The following is a 20,544-nucleotide window of genomic DNA, read 5'->3' on the forward strand; positions in this document are numbered from 1 at the left end:
CTACGAATATTATTAGGTCCATGACCCTACCAGAAATCTGTCTTTTTAAATAAGGTCTTCTGGAGATTACATTGTAAAAACTTAGCACTCAAAAAATTAGGCTCACTTCTTTGCCAAAATGATGCATTAGAATAGATTAATCACAAATCTTATATTTAAATTAAATTAATTTTAACATGTTGATAAAATCTATAATAATTAATTTCTGCTGGCAGCTTCATGACTTAGTAGAAAAAGAGCCAGGAAGGATATGGAAAGTCCTGGGTTCAAATCTTGCCTTAAACATTTTCTAGCTGTGTGATTCTAGCCAAGTCACTGACACCAACTGCTAGCTTTACCATTTTTCTAATCTGGAATCAATATGTAGTATCATTTCTAAGGCAGAAGGTAAGTTTTTAAAGAAAATAATAATTTTCTAGCATTTTGCTATCCATGTTTTCTTTCATCTCTACTCTCACTTCTCCCCAAGATAGTAAGTAATATGCTACATTGTACATACTTATGATACTCATTTCCATGAAAATCATATTGTGAAAAATAAGTATATTACTTAACCTAGTGAAAAATTCATGGAGGAAACTAAATGAAGAATGGTATTGTTCAGTCTGAATTCAGATATCTCCTTCTACACTGGTTCTATAGAATATAGTGAATAATTGTGTTTTTTTTGTAAACCTTAAAATTTCACAGACTTATGAATTTTAAAAATTTTACTCCACATTGAGGAATCCTACAAATTCCCTACTTGAAATAATTCCCTACCAGATAGTGATAACTCTACTGCTTTAGGGGAGAAAACTCCTTGCTCTGGGAGAACCATGATTCCATCAGTACTTAAGACTGCTTTAGGGCAGAAAACTCCTTGCTAAACAATGAAAGTACTTGAAAACCATACTTATAAAGGAAAGGAGTTCTTTGAGCCATGCCTGTTCTTGGAATTGATACAATGGGATGCTAGGTGCCTATAAAGGTGGGGCAACTTGTAAACTACTTAGACCTAAAAGGTGAAAACTTACTCAGAGGTTTTCTCTTAATGAAATTAGTCGACACAGCAGCATTTTTTTTTCTGACTTACTAAAGAGATTAATCTACTCAGCTGTGAATTCAAAATGGGCTGTCTTTTGGAAAACATCTACAGTGATTGTTAGATGGAAGAACTTAGGGGAGGTGACATAGGAGATTTTGCCTTTAAAAATAAGAGCTCAGAGAAGAGCGAAAGGTCATTCTGAAACATTCACCTAAGTTCTTCCATCTAACAATCACTGTAGATGTTTTCCAAAAGACAGCCCATTTTGAATTCACAGCTGAGTAGATTAATCTCTTTAGTAAGTCAGATCTAAAAAAGGCTATCATGTGTCCCCCTGCTCTAGGCATCCCAGATTGCAACAAGCCATTTACATTGTATGTGCATGAGCAAAGAGGAGTAGCTTCTGGCGTGTTAACTCAGACTTTGGGACCTTCTCAGCGCCCAATTGCTTATTATTCTGCTAAATTAGACTCAGTAGCAGCAGGAGCACCACCATATCTTAGAGGAGTAGCTGCTACAGCCTTACTAGTAACAAAAACTGTTGATTTAGTATTGGGATGTCCATTAACAATAATGTGCCCACATGAGGTAGAAGCATTGTTGATAAAACATAGAACACAGGCATTCTCAGATCAGAGAATTACAAGATATGAAATAACCTTATTAAATAGTGAAAACATTACTTTAAAATGTTGTACTACTCTTAACCCTGTGACATTGCTTCCAGATTTACCAACTTCAGGAGAACCATTACACAATTGTGAAACATTAGTGTCCATGGCAGAAAAGTCTCGAGATAATCTCTTGGACACTCCCTTAGACAATGCAGATCTGATTTTATTTACCGATGGTTCCTCTTTTATGAGGGATGGCATACGTTACACTGCAGCTGCCGAAGTCTCAGAATTTGCCACTGAATGGTCAGCTTCACTACCTTCTAACATTAGCGCTCAAGGAGCAGAACTCATAGCTCTGAAGCAAGCTTGTATAATTGCCAAGGATAAAAAGGCAACAATTTATATGGATTCTAGATATGCTTTTGGCATTTGTGACTCAGTCGGAATGTTATGGCTCCAGAGAGGATTCTTAACCTCAGCTGGAAAATCTATAGCTAATGATGCTCTCCAGCTTCCTGAAGCCCTAGCTGTAGTTCATTGTTCTACCCATACATGTGGCACTGACACTGTCTCTAGAGGAAATGATCGAGCAGATGCCACTGCAAAGCTAGCAGCCATAGAAGGGCCTGAATTAATTATAACATTATAAACTACTAATGATTTAAATTCACCACTTTCCTATAATGAAAAGGAAGTGGAAAAATGGAAACAAAAATTCAAAGCAACCTGCTCCCTAGAAGTTTCTGTAACCAAATTTGCCAATCTATTCATAAAAATGGTCATTTTGGCACCCAGGGCATCGTGGACTTTGTTAAGAGAGTATGGATAGCCCCTGGTCTAACTACCATAGCCTCTAAAGTGTGTTCAGCCTGCTCTACCTGCCAGGTATATGACCAACATGCATTTTGTGGAAAAGCCTTTGGTAGACGTCCTCTGGCTTACACACCTTTTGAACATCTACAGATAGATTTCATAATGATGCCAAAGGCTGGATGTTATAAATTTTGTCTAGTAATTGTAGATCAACTAACCAGATGGCCTGAAGCATTTCCTGCAACCCGAGCCATGGAGGATTTTGTTGCAAAGATACTTTTAAAGGAAATTATTCCTGATTTTGGCCTGCCAGCATGTATTGATTCCGATTGGGGGAGTCATTTTACTGATTCTGTTCTAAATCAAATATATTCTTGCTTGGGAATAACTCCCAAATTTCATGTTCCATATCATCCCCAGAGCTCAGGCCAAGTAGAGAGGATGAACAAAGAACTTAAAACTATGATTGGAAAATTATGCACTGAGACACATTTAAAATGGCCTGAAATTCTCCCTTTGGCCCTATTTTATCTTAGAAGCAGGCCTAGAGGAGACTTACATATTTCACCATTTGAGATGCTTTTTGGACATCTGCCTATACAGGCTAAGCCTTTCTCCCTGGCATATACCTCACTATTAGGGGGAGATATTACTATTGCTTCCTATATACAGTAGTTACAGCACAAACTACGTGAACTTCATGAATCCGGAGCTGCAGTATAAGCTGGACCACTAGACTTTTCTCTGCATGACCTGAATCCAGGAGATAAAGTTAATATTAAGAATTTCAAGCGTACTGGAGCAACTCAACCTTCGTGGGAAGGACCATTCCAAATATTGTTAACTACTCCAACATCCATAAAGTTTGGAGAAAAGAACTCTTGGATTCACTGCTCACATGTGAAGAAAGCATCTTCTGCTGAGACTGATTGACTGTATCCTATCATATGAATTGGAGATAATAATCCATAGACAAATGGATGCTGTTTTTTTTTTGAGAACACATTGAATAACTGATTTTTTCCTTATTTTTGTGATTGCTTTTCTTTTATTTTGATTAGAATATTTGATTTTTTCTCATTTTTGTACTGAAGGTACACATAATTAATATTAATATTTTTTCCTGCTGTTAATATATATTATATAATTATTATATATTTAAGTTAATATATATTCTTGCTATAATATCAATATATACCTAAAAGCTTTAAACTATGGGAACCTGCCATTTATTGATAAAATATTATGGGACTGTGATTAATGTTTATGTATGGTTCCAGAAAAAGGGATAAAAAACAAGGAGCACAGACTTTGAATAGTGCCAAAAAGAGCACACATGAAATACTAATGTGAGACTCGAGGTTGTGATGCTTGACATATGTTAAGTCCTAGGACTTCCTTGTATCTTCACTCTTTACAAAGTACTCATACAAGTACAAAGTTTGACTATCATGCTGGCTCCCTATATCCCTGAGAATGACAAAAAAAATCAGATGAGGGAATGACATTTCCCCATCAAAATAGAATTCTAATTCTTCTCTTCTTACATTATGGCAACTTCCTGTAGTCTTGGCTACAAATGACTAAGTGAAATATTACTGCATTCTGTCCTACATACTTGTGGGATAGAAATTACTTTAAACTGGACCTATACAAGGCCTATTTTGAATTTTTCTTATGTTTTTGATTGTTTTTCTATTCTTTTGATAATTGACTCATACACCCCCGTAACTGAACATTGCATTCTGAGCTAAACTTGATGTTTTTAATACTTACTTTGGGGGGGGATTGTATTTTAATTTAAAATCTAAGGATTTTTGAATTTTTTTGTTTGAGATTGTATTTTTATAAAAATCCAAGAATTTTGAATTTTTGTTTAAGATTGTACTTTTATAAAAATTCAAGATTTGATTTTGTTCGAGAAAAGATCTTCAAGAAAGAAGCTTGAAACTTTTATATCCAGAGAATGAACTGTTGCAGAAAGATGCTGAAAACCTACACTTCATCAAGAAGATCAAGAATGAACTTTGTATATGATTGATTGAACTGAAGTTTGATTGAACATTTATTGTAAATGTACACATTTATGCCAAAAGGGACTGCCCCTAATTTGGCTTTCTGTCAATGTGCTTAGCAAAACACTGGTTTTGCTTTATTTTCTTTTCTATTTCCTCTCTCACTATTCTAATTTCTCTTAGAAAATTGAATATCGTGTATATCTATAGTTAGAAGTGCATTTAGGATTACAAATTGATTATGATAAATGATCAATGGGGAGACTAGTCTATAAAACCCAGTTGACTTGGGTATTTGAATAATTGGGAATATTTCCCTGGTGACCACCTTATATTTGATTTAAAAACCAAGACACTGTAGTGAAACATATTTTCTGTGGTCAAATTTACTCACGCTCTCTTATATCTATCACAATTTATATCTTCCACCATTTTAATCACTACAGTTCAAGACCTCAACCATTTTAAATTTAACAGTTTTTTTTTCTTTTGGCTTTTGTTCTTATTGTTATGAGTCCCTTGGGGTTGTCCTGGATTCTTGCATTGCTAATAGTCAATTCATTCAAAGCCCATCATGCATTATTGTTATTACTGTGTACAATGTTCTCCTGGTTCAGTTCACCTCACTTTGGATTATTTGTATAAGCTTTTCCAGATTTTTTTTTTGATTGCTATTTCTTATGGCACAATATTATTCCATTACAAGCATAAACCACCTCTTGCTTGGCTATTCATCAACTGATGGACCACCCTTTAGTTGCTAGTTCTTTGCCATCACAAAAAGAGCTGCTATAAATATTTTTTATACATTGCAATAATCATACATCTTTGTTCATTTCTACTAGATATTCATTTTTAGTATGTGTTTATTGCCAAATCTCTACAGATACTAGAGATTTTGTTAGAAAACACAAAGGCTATTTTTCTACTTTTACCATCTACTTTACCATCTACTGAGCAAATGCTTCCTCAGCATGACTATATTTACATTTCTTTTCTTTTATTCCCATTCATTCACTGAGAATAATTCCTTAAATTTCCTATTTCCTCCTAAAATAATTCTTAGCTTAGCATGGACTTGAAGTTCATTCTGATGTATCAACTATATGCTCATTATTCATCTTTGTGTAATTATTATTTGTAGTCTTCATCTTTGCCTCCTAATACAGCAATATTTTAATGGATAATATCTAGGTCATACCCCATTGTGAAGTATACCAGGAAGCAGGATTTTCTTGGAAAATTCATTACTATGCCAATCTAGGCATATAGTAAAGTTCAACTGTGATCACTGAAAAATTATTTTATAACCTAACTTGAGGAAGATCTCTCTTATTGTTATCCCCAACCTATAAGAGAAGGCATGATACAGCTTTCTATTTAAGACTTTATTTTCAGGATCAAAGATCTCTTTTACTTTCACAGTGAAGTCAACTTTATTTTCTGAATAAATGTTGTATTTTTTTGAGTGAAAGACAAAGGTGAAGCAAGTGATAAACATGACTGACTTTTATAACTGAAGGTGATACACTGTGTAACCATCTACCTCAAGTCATGTGTTAACATTCAATCATTGTCACTCACAAGCCTTCCAAAGGCCAAGAAACTTAGTAACACCCAACTATTATAAGCTCCCTTCCCACTAGCATACCATGGATCCACTTCATAAACTACATTGTCAACTACCTAATTTTGAGTATGGCTAGATTAAGAGAGAATATCTAAGTTCCTTTAATCTTAAAAACCCAGGTATAAATCATAAGAGGAAGAAAGATTTTTTTAAAGATAGAGATTAGTAAATAAGATTTTCCTGGGAAATATTAGATTTTCGTGTTTTTTTTTTTAATTTCTGAATTCTCCTTGGATACTCTAGATTTAGATATACTAAAACATCAGAACATTTCATTAGATCAAAGTATTTTGAAATAAGAATATTTTTTAAAATGATATTGTCATAGTCTCTCAGGAACCGAGGATGACAATTGACTTTGTGCGTTTTTGTGCACAAAGACACTTGTGCATGAAGATTTAAGTGGAAAAGTCGATGCACAGAGACAGTCCCACTCTCTCGGTGTTGGAAGCCTAGGTCCAGTGGCATGAAAAGTCATTACACCTGGAGACTTCCTCAGCTGCATTGGATGGCCGTGTTGTCTTTTGTGCTCCAACACACCCTAAGCACTCCACAGTGCTTTGCTGCGTCGCCATCTCAGCCATTGAAACTTCTTGTTGGTTTCTTCTGCCTGTTCCACCAAAGCAGTCTTCACATGCTGGGTGAGCAAAGCCCTGGTTCACCAGGGGTCACCGACCCGATGGCTACCCTCACAAGGTTTAGCCGGCCTGTCAAAGCCATTGCCCAGGGTGTGGCCGCTGCCGCATGCTAGCAGTTACTAGGAGCCACAAGTGAGAGATGGGTGTCAGGTAGAGGTCAGAGGCTGGAGAGCTGCCCTAGGAGGGCACAACAAACCCTCCATACCAAAGATATTACTCCTCCCTGAGCACCCCATATGAAATACTTTATTCACAGTGATTAGTCTAGTTACAGTAAAGGCAAAACTTTTAGAGAGGTTGGTTATGCCTCAGGCACACATGGAGAGGGGGTGGGGAACAGATTGGCCCCCCCCTTCCCTCTATATTTCTAGTGTAGCCTCCCGGCCTGCGAGAGGCTGCAAGGGGTGAAAGAGAGGATAGAGATAGAGTAGAAGTATTGATCCCGCGAAGGGCGTGAACGAGCCGACTTTAGAGATGTGAATAACCGAGTCAGTAGACAAATATTATTTGTATGAGCCACAGCTAAGCTCCGACCACTGAGTGTGACTATTCAGGCTAAAACCACCCAATGATCTCAACTTAACACCATACTGGTCAGAGGATAATGCTAGCTCAGATGGAAAGTAGATCAGAAACTACAGGAGGTAGATAATGCTAGGTAGCATTAGGAGAAAGAGAGGAAGTAAGGCAGGCCTGGTTTAGGCCAGGCCTTAGTGAGAAAGACAGAGAAGAGAGAGAGAGACAGGCAGGGGAGAAGATCTTCAAGTGTGGGGAGCTTGCTGGGGCTCGTTTATTTATAGTCTTGACAGCTCAATACATATTGAACAGTTATATGATACCTCAATACATATGGATGAGTTACCTGGGGTATTCCCATTGGATAATGCAACTTATGACAAGGTGAAGGTGGGGTTATTATCCCCGGGAGAGTGAGACAAAGGAAAGCCAGGTTTCGCGCCTAAACTTCAGCCACGCTGGCAATAAAATTTATTGCCCTGCACAGGATGGCCATGAGCTCACTCACATTCCTTGTCTCTCCAGAATGCCTATGGTCTGGACTGCTACATCTCCCCCTTTTTGTTTGACACACAAATGAATAGAGTAATATCAAAATGTAACTCAACACACGCTAAATATAAACACACTGGTGCACAATCATAATAATTCAAAGTGAGAAAATCAAACCAGATTATAAAACTCAAATATAAAAATCAAGTGTGAACTTTCTTTCTATCTAAGTGCTTAACAAAATAATGATATAAGATATAAAAATGTCAAAAAGAAAAAATAATTTCCATAACACTGATCCTGGTTTCATGAGGTAGAAGTCCTCTGTCTGACAAGATAGGTGCTTCAGTTAACCACGTCACTCTTCACCAGTCAGAACCATGAGAAGCTGTCAGATCTCATCATGATTAGCAAAACTGACCTCCTCTGGACCCGAAGGATAAATGCTTTCCTTCTCTTGAACTGATTCTGCATCTTTGGGATCTATTCGCTCTCACTGCCAGATGCCTGCCACCTAAGAAACTGGTTGGTAGGACGATGCCAGGACATCCAGTGACTGAGGGCGTCAGTGCACTATGTCTCTGCATTCCCCAACCTCAAGCATCCATTTCACATGGAAAATGCATCACCGTGGCTTAGGCTGTCTGGTCCATAATGAAAGATTCATTATGATTCCCGTTGCATGCAATCAGACATCACTCTCCAGAATGGTCAACTGAAAATTAACAATTTCTGTCATGTTCTCATGTTTACTGACCGTAAGGTGACTGTAATTCTAGAAATCTTGGCACCTTCATAATTTGGATCAGAGCATTAACAGTACCTACTTTATACTCAAAGTTCTGTCCTTAATAGTGTAAAAGAAAAATTCAAGGTTGATCAATCAAAAGTGACTTTAAAAAGTGTCCTCTAAAATATAAATACTGATCTTAGAGCAAAATACTGATCTCTGTAAGATTTCTTAGAAATACTGATCTGTATAAGATTCCTCTCCCTTTTCTTTTTGATTGTGTGGTGGGAGAGATCCCTTTAAAGAAAAAACATCCTCTCTGAACAATTCAGGAGGGACAGACATGTGACATAGCAAACATGCCTTCATCTTCTCAGTATATAGCAAAGATTGGAATGTAAAATATCATGATACTCTGGTCTTTCATGGAACGGTCGTGTTCAATTCAACATTTTCAGGCACCAATTGCCTAGTGTGATAAGACCGTGCCAATTCTGGCAGTATGCCTTGAATGTAGGCTCTGTTTTTACAGCTTCTGCTGCAAAGTATAATCAAACCCATAGCCAATAATATGAATAAAATGATAGTACCAATGCTGGTTAAGTTAGCTCTACCAAACCAATTTTGGGGATCCAGGGAAGATAAAGTTGCTTCCCAATTTGCAGCTATGTTTGCAGCTTCATTCTCATATACAATTTGGTCTAATTTGTTGATCTGCTGTTGCAATTTAATAATGTCCAAGGTGCTGTTATGGCTTCCCCAAGCACCCTTGATGTGCTGAACGACCAGTTGCCATTCATATGACACATTATCATATGGCAACGGAGTAATACAATAACCCGTTTGATTGTAATGACAGGGATAAGTAATCCTTGTGTGTAAAGCTTCAACCTCTTTACCTAACCAAAACACAGCATCTTTTAAACTGTCCAGCTCATCTCTATAAGCTAAGTCAATACTCTGCTGAGTGTGCCATAATTTGGAAGAGTTAGACACCACTTCCTGTATGAACTCATGGTTCTGGATAGAGGAAGTTAATGCCAATGTTGCCGTGGTTAGTGATGTGATCATGGCAATTACTGAGACTACGGCTCCTATAATCTCCAAGACCATTCTCTTGGACCTATGTATAACCATGTTAAATGCCTTTTGAATGATGTGCACAGTAGGTGCAGATGCCCACGTCTCTGTCAAGTCGACAGGTACCCACATTAAAGGTGGATGATACATGATAGCAACATATGAATCTTGGTGTTTAGGACTAAGGCATTGATGTAGGCGGCATTTTGTGCAGTTGATCTCATATAGACCTTGGTCATTTTTAAAAATTCGAAGGTTGTTACCTACTAGCATTACATAAGGAGCAAAAACACATGCAGTGACATTAACGTGACTGTCATACTCAAGATCAAGTCCTGAGTTCTTCACCTTGACCTTAAACTTGTATATCGGCTGCGTGGCAGCCACTATCTTCCACTGCGTGTTCTGTATAGGACCTGCTTCAATAGCAAGTCTAGAACCAGCCATGTCTACTTCTAGTAAGTCCTCAATTTTCTGAAAATTCTGACATGGCATGTGCCATTTCTCATAGTCAGTGTATTTGCCTAATCGCGTCAGTTGTTCAGAGCGACCACAACGTAACCTGGGTGCCCAATTGTAGATGTTAAAGTCTGTGGTTGCCGGCATCTTAACCTTTCTGGGAACTCGGACAGAACAATCTGTCCATGGCAACTCCTTTTGTACCGTACCTATCTGATTTGGACATAGGTACTTGTTAGCCGGGTGTTTAGGTTGGAACGTCTTACGTGCTAACTCATCTCCCATTCCTATCACACCCATGCCAACCCCTACATAACTGTTGTCAGTGGCATTTTTGACAATCCACGCTTGATGTCTGCGTGGTATACAGAAAGAATTACCAATAAACGAATTTCTAAAAGACATACAAAATGGAGGATACACAGTAGATCCTGAATAATTGTACAGAGCTCCTTCAGACTCTAGAGGAACACGTTTGGCTAGAATAGGGTGTGGTAGCCAGTCCGTGTTGTTAACATATACCAGAGGGGGCTTGTCCCTCCAAGTTAACATTCTCAAAATAGGAGGTTTGGGCACGATGGACCAGTAGACTTCAGCATGACAGATGTTCAGCAAAGTCAAAATAGTGAATGTCATCAGAGTAAATGTAATGTCAGTGTTCGGAGTGTGTGCATTCACCAGTGTTGCCTTCGATCCCGGTGCCCTGCGCTTGACCATCAGGTAGCTGACTGGAGACAGCAGCGATGCTCGTCTGCTTCTCGTCCTGGTCTCGGGCAGCCGGTGCGGTGCTAGACTGGTGAGCCTGTTCCTCTGCTCCCCTTGCATCTGGAAGTGGTCCCTTCCATGGTTTGAGATGCTTACTGGGAGTCCAGATCTCTCCATCATCTGTGGAAACACAAGCATATCCTCGACCCATCGTTATTAGTCTGTTCGGACCTCTGTAATCTTTGTCTCCTGGCAATCTCCAAAAAACCCAGGGCTGCTGCACCGTGTCCATTGTGTCATGACACTCAAAATGCGTCTGCATAGGTGTAGCATTCAGCCCTTCTGGGATGGAGAAATGATTGAGAGTTAAAAGTACCATCCTTAACAATTTGTTAGGAATAATAGGTTTGGGTTTAGAGATGTCACCTTCATAAATTGTCAGGTACTCTCCTTTTTGTTTTTGTATCTGGTTCTTGAGAGTCCTGTTAGCTCTCTCCACTATTGCTTGACCAGTGGAGTTACCTGGAATTCCAGTTTTGTGGTTTATATTCCACAGTTTGCAAAATTCTGCAAACCTTTTGCTGGTGTATGCAGTACCATTGTCAGTTTTTATCTGACTTGGAATGCCCAAATGCGCAAATGCTTCCAGCAAGTGTGCAATGACATGGGAAACTTTTTCTCCCGTTTGTGCCGTGGCCCATATGACCCTTGAGTATGTGTCAATTGTCACATGCACATACTTCCACCTTCCAAAAGGAGCATATTGAGTCACATCCATCTGCCAAAGCTGGTTCGCTTTGAGTCCTCGGGGATTAGCTCCTGGGGGAAGAGGTGTAGAGGAGAACTGGGCACACGAGCTGCATTGCTGGATTATCTCCTGTGCCTGTCTTTTAGTAATGTCAAATTGGCATTTGAGAGATTTCGCATTTTGGTGCAATAAAGAATGTGATCTAACTGCATCTTGAAAAGCAGATGCCACTAAGGTATCCACCTTAGCGTTTCCCTCCGAGAGAGGACCAGGGAGGTTAGTATGTGAACGAATATGTGTTATAAAAAATTTGTTCTGCCTTTGCCATATCACCATCTGGGTGGTACGGAACAAGAGATATAACTCTTCATCAGGTACAGGTTTAATCTTTGCTGTTTCTAGCGAATTAACCAAATTAACCACATATAATGAATCACAGATTATATTACAAGCTTGTACTACATCCCTTAGTACACTGCGAACTGCAGCCAATTCAGCTTTTTGTGGAGAGCCATAAGTAGTGTCTAATAACATTGTGCTATCCTGGACTACAGCTCCTGCTCTCCCATGTTTTGATGCATCTGTAAAAACGTTCACAGCATCTACAAGAGGATGCATGGATGTCATTCTTGGAAAAATAATAGGAGTCAATTTTACAAACTGCAGTATCTTATTAGCAGGAATGTGATTATCTATCTGTCCTGTATAATCTGCAAAAGCAATTTGCCATGGCAAAGACTGTGCAAATAAATTCTGAACTTGCTCTCTTGTTATAGGCACATGAATTGTACTAGGATCTATGCCAGTTAACTGTCTTGCCCTTTTCCTGATCTGAGTTATCAGCAAAATGATAAGTTCTAGATAGCTAGTGAGGGATTTAGTTTGTTGATTGGCTAAATGAATCCATTCTATGATGTGTTGGTCCTGATGTAAAGCACCTGTGGGAGTATACCTTGTCTGTAGAACAGACGCTATTAAGGGTAATGATGGATCAATTCTATACAATCTGGCTTTTGACACCGCTTCTTCCACTACCTTTAACTCCTCCTCCGCTTTGGGAGACAGCGTTCTAGGGGATGATAAAGCAGCATCTCCCTTTAAAGTGGCATACAGGTTTTCCAACTGTCCTGTAGAGATTTTTAGAAAAGGTCTGAGCCAATTAATATCACCTAACAATTTCTGGAAGTCGTTCAATGTATTCAGGGAATCTCTACGAATCTCAATTTTCTGTGGTCGGATCTCTTGATCATACACTAGTGTTCCTAGGTACTTGTAAGGGGGCGTGGTTTGAATCTTTTCCTTAGAGATCACCAGATTTGCAGCTGTTAAAGCTTTGGTGGCGTCTGAGAGCAATATCTCCACCTCGCCACTAGATGGCGCCGCTAACAGAATGTCATCTACATATTGAAGTATGTGATATTTGGCGTGTTGGTATCTAACCTTTTCTAATGCATTAGCTACATATCTCTGACATAAACAGCTGCTTACACGAAGCCCTTGTGGAAGGCACAGCCATTCGAATCTTTTGAAAGGAGTACCATAATTTATTGAGGGTACAGAGAATGCAAATCTGTGACAATCTTGTGGGGACAGGCGGATATTGAAAAAACAATCCTTCAAATCTATAACTATCAGCTTCCAGTTTATGGGAATCGGACCCGGGGAAGGTAATCCCGGTTGCCTTGTCCCCATGTCCACTAGCTGTTCATTGATCTTCCTAAGATCATGGACTAGCCTCCACTTCCCTGCCTTCTTTGGCACTAGAAAAATCGGGGTGTTCCAGGGACTGTTTGATTCTCGTATGTGACCTAAGCTTAATTGTTCCTGTATTATGGCTTCTAAATGTACTAATTTCTCCTTAGATATAGGCCATTGGTTAATCCAAATGGGTTTGGAATTTAACGACGTGATAGGGTCAGCGAATAGCGGGGCGATGCTTGCCGCACCCACAAATTCTGTGTGCATTTTGTCCGATGTGGTCAATGTTATGTTCATTGCGGACATCACCTCTCTGCCCCAAAGAGATTGGGCAATATCTAGTACATAAGGTTTAAAGATACCTCTATGTCCTTCACTATCAGACCACGATAAAGTATTCGCTGATTGGAGAATGTGCTCAGGAGTGCCTATGCCTATTAACTTTTGGTGAGGTTCAATGACTTCCCATGATTCTGGCCAATCCGTAGCAGAGATCACCGAGATGTCTGCTCCAGAATCCAGGATGCCAGAGATAACCCTGTCTTCTACAAATAAAGACATTACCATCCTATCCTGAGTCACTTTTTGAGACCAAAACAATCCATGGGCTGTGGAGTCAAGGCTGCTTTTTTGAAGCTTGCTCTTTAGGGAGAAATCAGCTTCAGGGAATATGGTCAGGTAAGCTAGATTAGTGTCCTTTGAAATGCAAAATGCTGGCTTTGCAGCAGCCAGGATGTGGAGCCCATTTGTCTCCTCATCCTGAAACAATGTAGGAAAGATTTCTAAACCTTTTGCAATGAGGTCAGGGTTGCCTAGTATTAACCCTTTTGCACCTTGAGGTACTGGAAAACGAAAGCTAGCTGGAATCCAAGTCGGTTCTGACTTCTCTTTTAGTACTATGCTTTCAGCTGCAATTATAGGGAATCGAAAAGAACACCTCATGGTTCTGCCCTGATTTATTCCTGGGCTCAAGGCTGGCCCGAAGTCTAGTTTAACTGGTTGTTAGATCCTGTGTTGGGAAGACTTCGCTTATTGCCAGCTCTGCACTCAGAAGCCCAATGCCTGCCCTTTCCGCATTTGGGGCAGATATCTGGAGTCTTTCCTGATCTTTTATTTGGACATGCTCTACGATAGTGACCTCTCCTGCCGCACGCATGGCATAGCCCTCTAAGCATTCTTGGCTGCTCACGTACTGTTAAAATAGTTCGTGTCTCACCCATGCCTATGTCTTGGCAAGCTCTTAAAAAATCTGTCAGGGTCCCTGTAGCTTTAATGGGAGCTAAAGCTCTCCTGGCCTGTTCATTAGCATTTAAAAAAGCAAGGTGCCTAATGAGAACCTTGGCTGCATCTTCGTGAGGGATATGTCTGCGGACTTCTGTACTGAGCCTATCCACAAAGTCAGCGAAAGATTCGTTCTGCTTTTGGATGATCTCTGTGTACAGGCTGTCTGAATCCTTCCCGGGTAGGGCTCTCCATGCCTTAGTTGCAGCGCTGGCTATCTGGTTAAAAACCTGCTCTGTGGCTGCGATTTGCCTAGCAATTGGTTCGAATTCTCCTTGCCCTACCAATTGTTCAAAGGGCACGTTGATTCCTGCCTGCCTGTTCTCGGAGGCCTGCAGGGAACATAGATCATGGAATTTCAGCTTCCAGGTCAGATAGTCACCTCCGCTGAGGGCGGACTCGGCTGCCAGGTACCAGTCAGCCGGTGTGAGTGTCTGTTGAGCCAGGTTACTGAGGAGCGCTAGTGTGAATGGAGCGATTGCCCCGTTTTTCAATACGCTGCTTCTGAGCATTTTCAAGACCTTACAGTCTATGGGCTTGTGCTGAGCAATGCGTCTGTTGGCATCCTCACGGTCCTCTATATACCTGACTGGGAAAGCAGAAATATCCTCCTTGCCTTTTTGAGTAGGCGAGATCGGCTCATTCCTGAGTGAATCAGGCTTAGAAACTTCAGGCGAGCAAGGTGGGGGTGGGGTGGCCACGAGAGAGGCTCGTGAAGCCAACCCGTAGTCTGGGGGAGGGGTGGGAGGGGGAGGGGTCAGAGTGTTTAGAGAAGGATACAGCCTTGGAGTTGTAAATGACTCTTTTGTTTTACTCTCCTTTGAATTATAGCCTGGGGCCTCTGGAGGATCCCCAGACCATCCTGAACACTCTCCTTCCCTTCCCCCATCAGTCTCCTCAGGAGCAGTGCGTTTGAGATCCTGCTTTTTAAATTCCTGAGTCTGTGGAGATTCCTTCTCCCCTGCATTGGAGGTTCTAATAGCTAAATCCTCTAGGATAGTTCTGATAATTGACCAGGTGTTAAATACCGTTTTCCTGACTCTGTTACCTTCCTTTTGATAGTCCTTTAAGGATTGTCCTATAAGGTCCCATTGAGCAACTTCTAGCGTCCCCATAGATGGGAAGGCTGGGAAAGCCTTTTGAATTACTTGTAGCAAGGCTTTGATCTGCGCTTTAGAGACCTTCCTACCTTCCTGTTCAATTAACGACATGAGGAGTCGTATATAACCTGCATGGGAGGAAATAGTCAAACCCATCTCTGAGAACAACTCACCTTCCGTTGGCCAGACTCGAAGGGCTTGTTCTCTGGCTTCGTCCCGCCTAGCCTGAGAAATCCTTCGCGTCTCGGGGCGCGCCCTCCCTACTGCTGTGAGAAATAAAGGTAGAATGCCACAAGAAAGTGGCAGGTGTGAGTTCTAGCCACGTTGGGGCCAGTATGTAGCCTCCCGGCCTGCGAGAGGCTGCAAGGGGTGAAAGAGAGGATAGAGATAGAGTAGAAGTATTGATCCCGCGAAGGGCGTGAACGAGCCGACTTTAGAGATGTGAATAACCGAGTCAGTAGACAAATATTATTTGTATGAGCCACAGCTAAGCTCCGACCACTGAGTGTGACTATTCAGGCTAAAACCACCCAATGATCTCAACTTAACACCATACTGGTCAGAGGATAATGCTAGCTCAGATGGAAAGTAGATCAGAAACTACAGGAGGTAGATAATGCTAGGTAGCATTAGGAGAAAGAGAGGAAGTAAGGCAGGCCTGGTTTAGGCCAGGCCTTAGTGAGAAAGACAGAGAAGAGAGAGAGAGACAGGCAGGGGAGAAGATCTTCAAGTGTGGGGAGCTTGCTGGGGCTCGTTTATTTATAGTCTTGACAGCTCAATACATATTGAACAGTTATATGATACCTCAATACATATGGATGAGTTACCTGGGGTATTCCCATTGGATAATGCAACTTATGACAAGGTGAAGGTGGGGTTATTATCCCCAGGAGAGTGAGACAAAGGAAAGCCAGGTTTCGCGCCTAAACTTCAGCCACGCTGGCAATAAAATTTATTGCCCTGCACAGGATGGCCATGAGCTCACTCACATTCCTTGTCTCTCCAGAATGCCTATGGTCTGGACTGCTACATCTAGTAACAAACTCTGGTGTACCCTGTGCTGGGGCAACAGTGGATTTGCTCACAGAGAGAGCTCTGAGTGCCACCTCTGGCATATGTGCCATTGATTGCCACCTCAGGTCTAGAACAAGTTCTGTATTTTTTTTTCTGCTTGTCTAAGTCACTTCATGTCTTGTCTCATACTTTAAAGAACAAAACACTATTCTGGCCCTTCAATAAAATCAGTCTCTGAGATGGTGTGATCTTAGCCTTCTTAGTCATGACACATCCTAAAGGTTCCATTATATTCTTTTTTCACTGAATCTAATCTTACCTAAGGGTCCTTAAGAGGCTTTTAATAAACTAGATGCCTTCATATTTCTAGTCATGTTTTCTTACCAGGTAGAAATTAGTTAACCTCTTGCCCAGTAGGAGGAAAGAACTGAGAAGATTAAAAATCAAATGCTTTTTATCCTCTAGCTCTACAGTCTCTATTTCACACAATATTCCTTTTCTATTAGGTAAGACATGGCTTCACTAACATTTCATTCACTTTGGAAGAAATTTGTGTCAATGAAATAATCCTTTAGGAAATTATTAAATGAACTTAAATAATTTTAATCCAACTTTAATGTAACAAATTATTTTCCTGTAGGCTGAAAAACACAAAAATTAACAGTTCCCAAGGGGAAATATCCTCTCAAAAGGAACCATATATACATACAAGTATAGGCACATGTGTACCTATGTAGATATAACTCATATATAATTTTTTCAATTATGTTTTTCTTTTTAAGACAAATATTAAATAGTTAATTCTTTCCCTTCCCCAAAAACATGGATTTTTAGAAATAAGTAAAGCAATTCTGTAATTTATTTGTCTTGTTAGGCAATTAACTTTTATCAGACCAAATGATTCTTATTTGATTATTCTTTATATAGTCTTTATATAGTTTAAATTATGTTGATTTTTCTTAATGAAATTAATTATTTGGTCCACAAACTTATTTTAGTTTATGACTTAGCCCTCATTTTTGGCAACTATCAGTTTTTTCAATGTTTTTATCTTCCTATTCTTCTATTGTATTTTGTATATAGTGGTTTTTTCCATTTTTCAAAATTTCTATCTCTTATCTGACAAACCTTTCAACAATGTCCTTATCATTACTCATTTTGGGGGTAGGGGAAAGGGTGGGCAGGGAAATGACATGCTTTCATTGGTACAAATAGTATAACCAGCACAATGGAGGATGAGACACTATCTTCAATTCTCATGACTTATCAAATCTCTCCAAAAGAAAAAAATATGCACAAGAAATAAATACTTTAACCTATCTCCCCAGTTTAAGACAAAGTAACTTCAGTGAAGTAAAATATTTATAAACTAACATCATAAAGGTTAGTTTCTAACTCTGAAGGTGATCAGTCAACACCATTTTCCCCTACCATCCAATGATGTCTTGAGAGGGCTAGTACATCTAAGGTCTACTATCCAATTCCAGGTCACAGATCTAGAGTGTACATAGCAATTTCATTCAGGGTTAAGAAATGATGCTTTTTAAAGGGAGAGGAATAAATTCAGAAGCAGGAAGAAGTGGTGTAGATCATACTCTATAATGAAAGTAAAGTCTCAGTTCTAGTTTCAAATTCAGCCTGAAGCCTACATATAAATAAAATTGTTCTTTAAACTAAATTAAGCTAAAATAACTCGAGACAAAGCATTACATTTATAGAGGAAGAGAAAAAAATACTAATGGGGAAGAAATAACAGTATTGGAGACAGAGAGGAAAGGAGTAACCCATGACTTCAGCAATATAATGAAACAGTAATAATAATGACAAAAACTGATAGATTGAATAAGAAATCAAAACCTCAAATGAATTGCTTATAAAAATGCACCTAAGACACAGAGTTGTACAGAGATCATAATGAAAGATTATAATTAATAATGTACTGAATCTCAGGATATTTAAAAATTAAAATATTTGCTATCATTGCTAAAGAGATTATCTAGCAAGGAAACAGAGTCTACTTATCAAGATAAAAATAAATTTCTATCATCTCTGTTTTAAAGAGTTGCCTGAGGCATTATTGACCAATCCTCCAGATTTTTTGAAATTAATTTTATGACATTATTATTTTTATTATTCAATACATTTAAACTACAGAACAGAGGCTATCTTGAGAACTCACATCCATCTAAAATACAGGTCAGTTGATCTTCTTTCAGAAGATTAGCATTTTCATCTTTCAGGTGTCATTGAAAGTAAATAATCTACAAGATTCCTCTCTATACTAAGATTTTATGATTCTATGATGACTAAAATAAAACAATTTATCTACTCCTACTATATCCATCAAGTTTAAGTGAAGGCATTAATTGAAAAGATATTTGTGTTTTATAAAAAAAAAATTAAGTCACTTAACTCTTGCTTTTTCAGGGTTTTTATTCAGGGCTCATTTCCATGAGTGCTATCATTTTGTCTGACTGGATCACTTCATGTTGATTAGTTCATTATTGCATATGTCCTCCACTAGATGTCAGACAAGAGGAGGGAGTGGTTATGATTTGTATATCATTCACTTTTATAGAATGAGGGTAAATGTTAAAACTGAAAATTAAAATAGGAGCTTTATAGAAAAAAATCACTCAAAGTTATCAAATGTTAGCAAAAGCAGAAGAAACAATATTCTGATATGCAGCTATGCTAGGCCTTTATTTTTCTAAGCAATGAGTTTTGTTTTTTGTTTTTTTGCTTTTTCAGTACATAAACCAGATATTCTCTAAATTTCCATCTATCTTTAAAGTCTATAATTTTGAAATTTTACAAGAGTTATTGGGGGTCAGACCAAAGGCATTTGGTACTTAGATTGCCTATAGTGAAACCTCGTGTCCATGAAAAAGAGGATAGGGAAAGGAAACTTTTATCACAAGGCCATGATGGCATATGGAGAGGAGGGTCTATGGTTCTCTGGGGATGACAGAGGTAAAGGGTGAATGGTAACCAGCATAGCAGATGGCATATATCCTACCTACCAGCATATGTTCCACAGATAGAACATTGGTGGTTAAGAAGTGGTATAAAGGGTCATTTCATTTTGTAAGTTCTTAGAAGATTCAAAGTGACATTGACTCTGACATTCTGCCTAAAATAATTAAGTGTATATTATAATACATTATGTTCATTCATCAATAGCTTTTTTTTTCTTTCTAAATTGCAACCGTACACAAAAAGTAGGCAAATAATTTATAAAGTATGGAAGGAAAATTGTGTAAAAGATAAAGCCCTGGTCTTTAAATCAGAAAAACCTGGCTTCAAATCTCACCTGAGATATTACCATCTGACCCTAATCAAGTCATTAAATTTCTCCATACCTCAGTTACTTTATCTTTAAAATAAGGGGATTAGACTCAGTGACCTAGTAGGTCCCTTAAATTCTCTGCATGTATACGAGTTTGATGCCTGAAGCCAGTCAGGAGCAATTAAGCAAATGAAACAATTAATTATAGTATTAAATGTTGATCAAAAAAGGTAGTTTCACAGTTCCTTTAAAAAAAATTTGTCTTAGAATCAAAAAAATCCTTGAAGAGAAAGGGACCTTAAATCATTCGATCATGCAGTACAAAACCTGTCAAAAATAACCCAAATAAGTATTCAGTAATATTACATGAAGAAAGCTTAATAATTTCTCACTACTTCAAAAAGCTGATTTCCCCATTCACAGATAGTTATATATTTTACAGAGAAAATTCCTTTCCTTATTTAATCAAAATTTTATCACTGTAATTGCCATCTATTAGTATAGATGTTAGAGTTAGTTTTTGTTTTTATCTCAATCTATGGAGCTAAGGAAAATAAGTTAAATACCCATTTTATTTGACAATGCTGTTAAACAGGTTAAAATAGTTGCCACGGCCCCTTTTATTCACTCTTATTTTTGAAATTTTTACCTCCTGTTTTAGTGTTAATTCCAAGATTAGAAAAGTGTAAAGG

At 38.8% G+C, this 20,544-nt stretch overlaps 1 protein-coding gene across 1 annotated transcript; it reads right to left on the bottom strand.

Annotated features, from left to right (window-relative positions):
• Positions 1–7,243: 7,243 nt before the first annotated feature.
• Positions 7,244–16,161, bottom strand: LOC107650290 (endogenous retrovirus group K member 18 Env polyprotein-like). The gene is made up of 2 exons (XM_056824263.1): positions 15,723–16,161; positions 7,244–10,902 (listed from the first exon to the last, which is right to left on the bottom strand). The coding sequence occupies exon 2, from the start codon at positions 10,900–10,902 to the stop codon at positions 8,902–8,904; it is 2,001 nt and encodes a 666-aa protein (XP_056680241.1). The 5' UTR covers positions 15,723–16,161; the 3' UTR covers positions 7,244–8,901.
• Between the last annotated feature and the right edge of the window lie 4,383 nt (positions 16,162–20,544).

This window comes from Monodelphis domestica, chromosome 3, assembly GCF_027887165.1.
Source record: "Monodelphis domestica isolate mMonDom1 chromosome 3, mMonDom1.pri, whole genome shotgun sequence".
Taxonomy (NCBI): Eukaryota; Metazoa; Chordata; class Mammalia; order Didelphimorphia; family Didelphidae; genus Monodelphis; species Monodelphis domestica.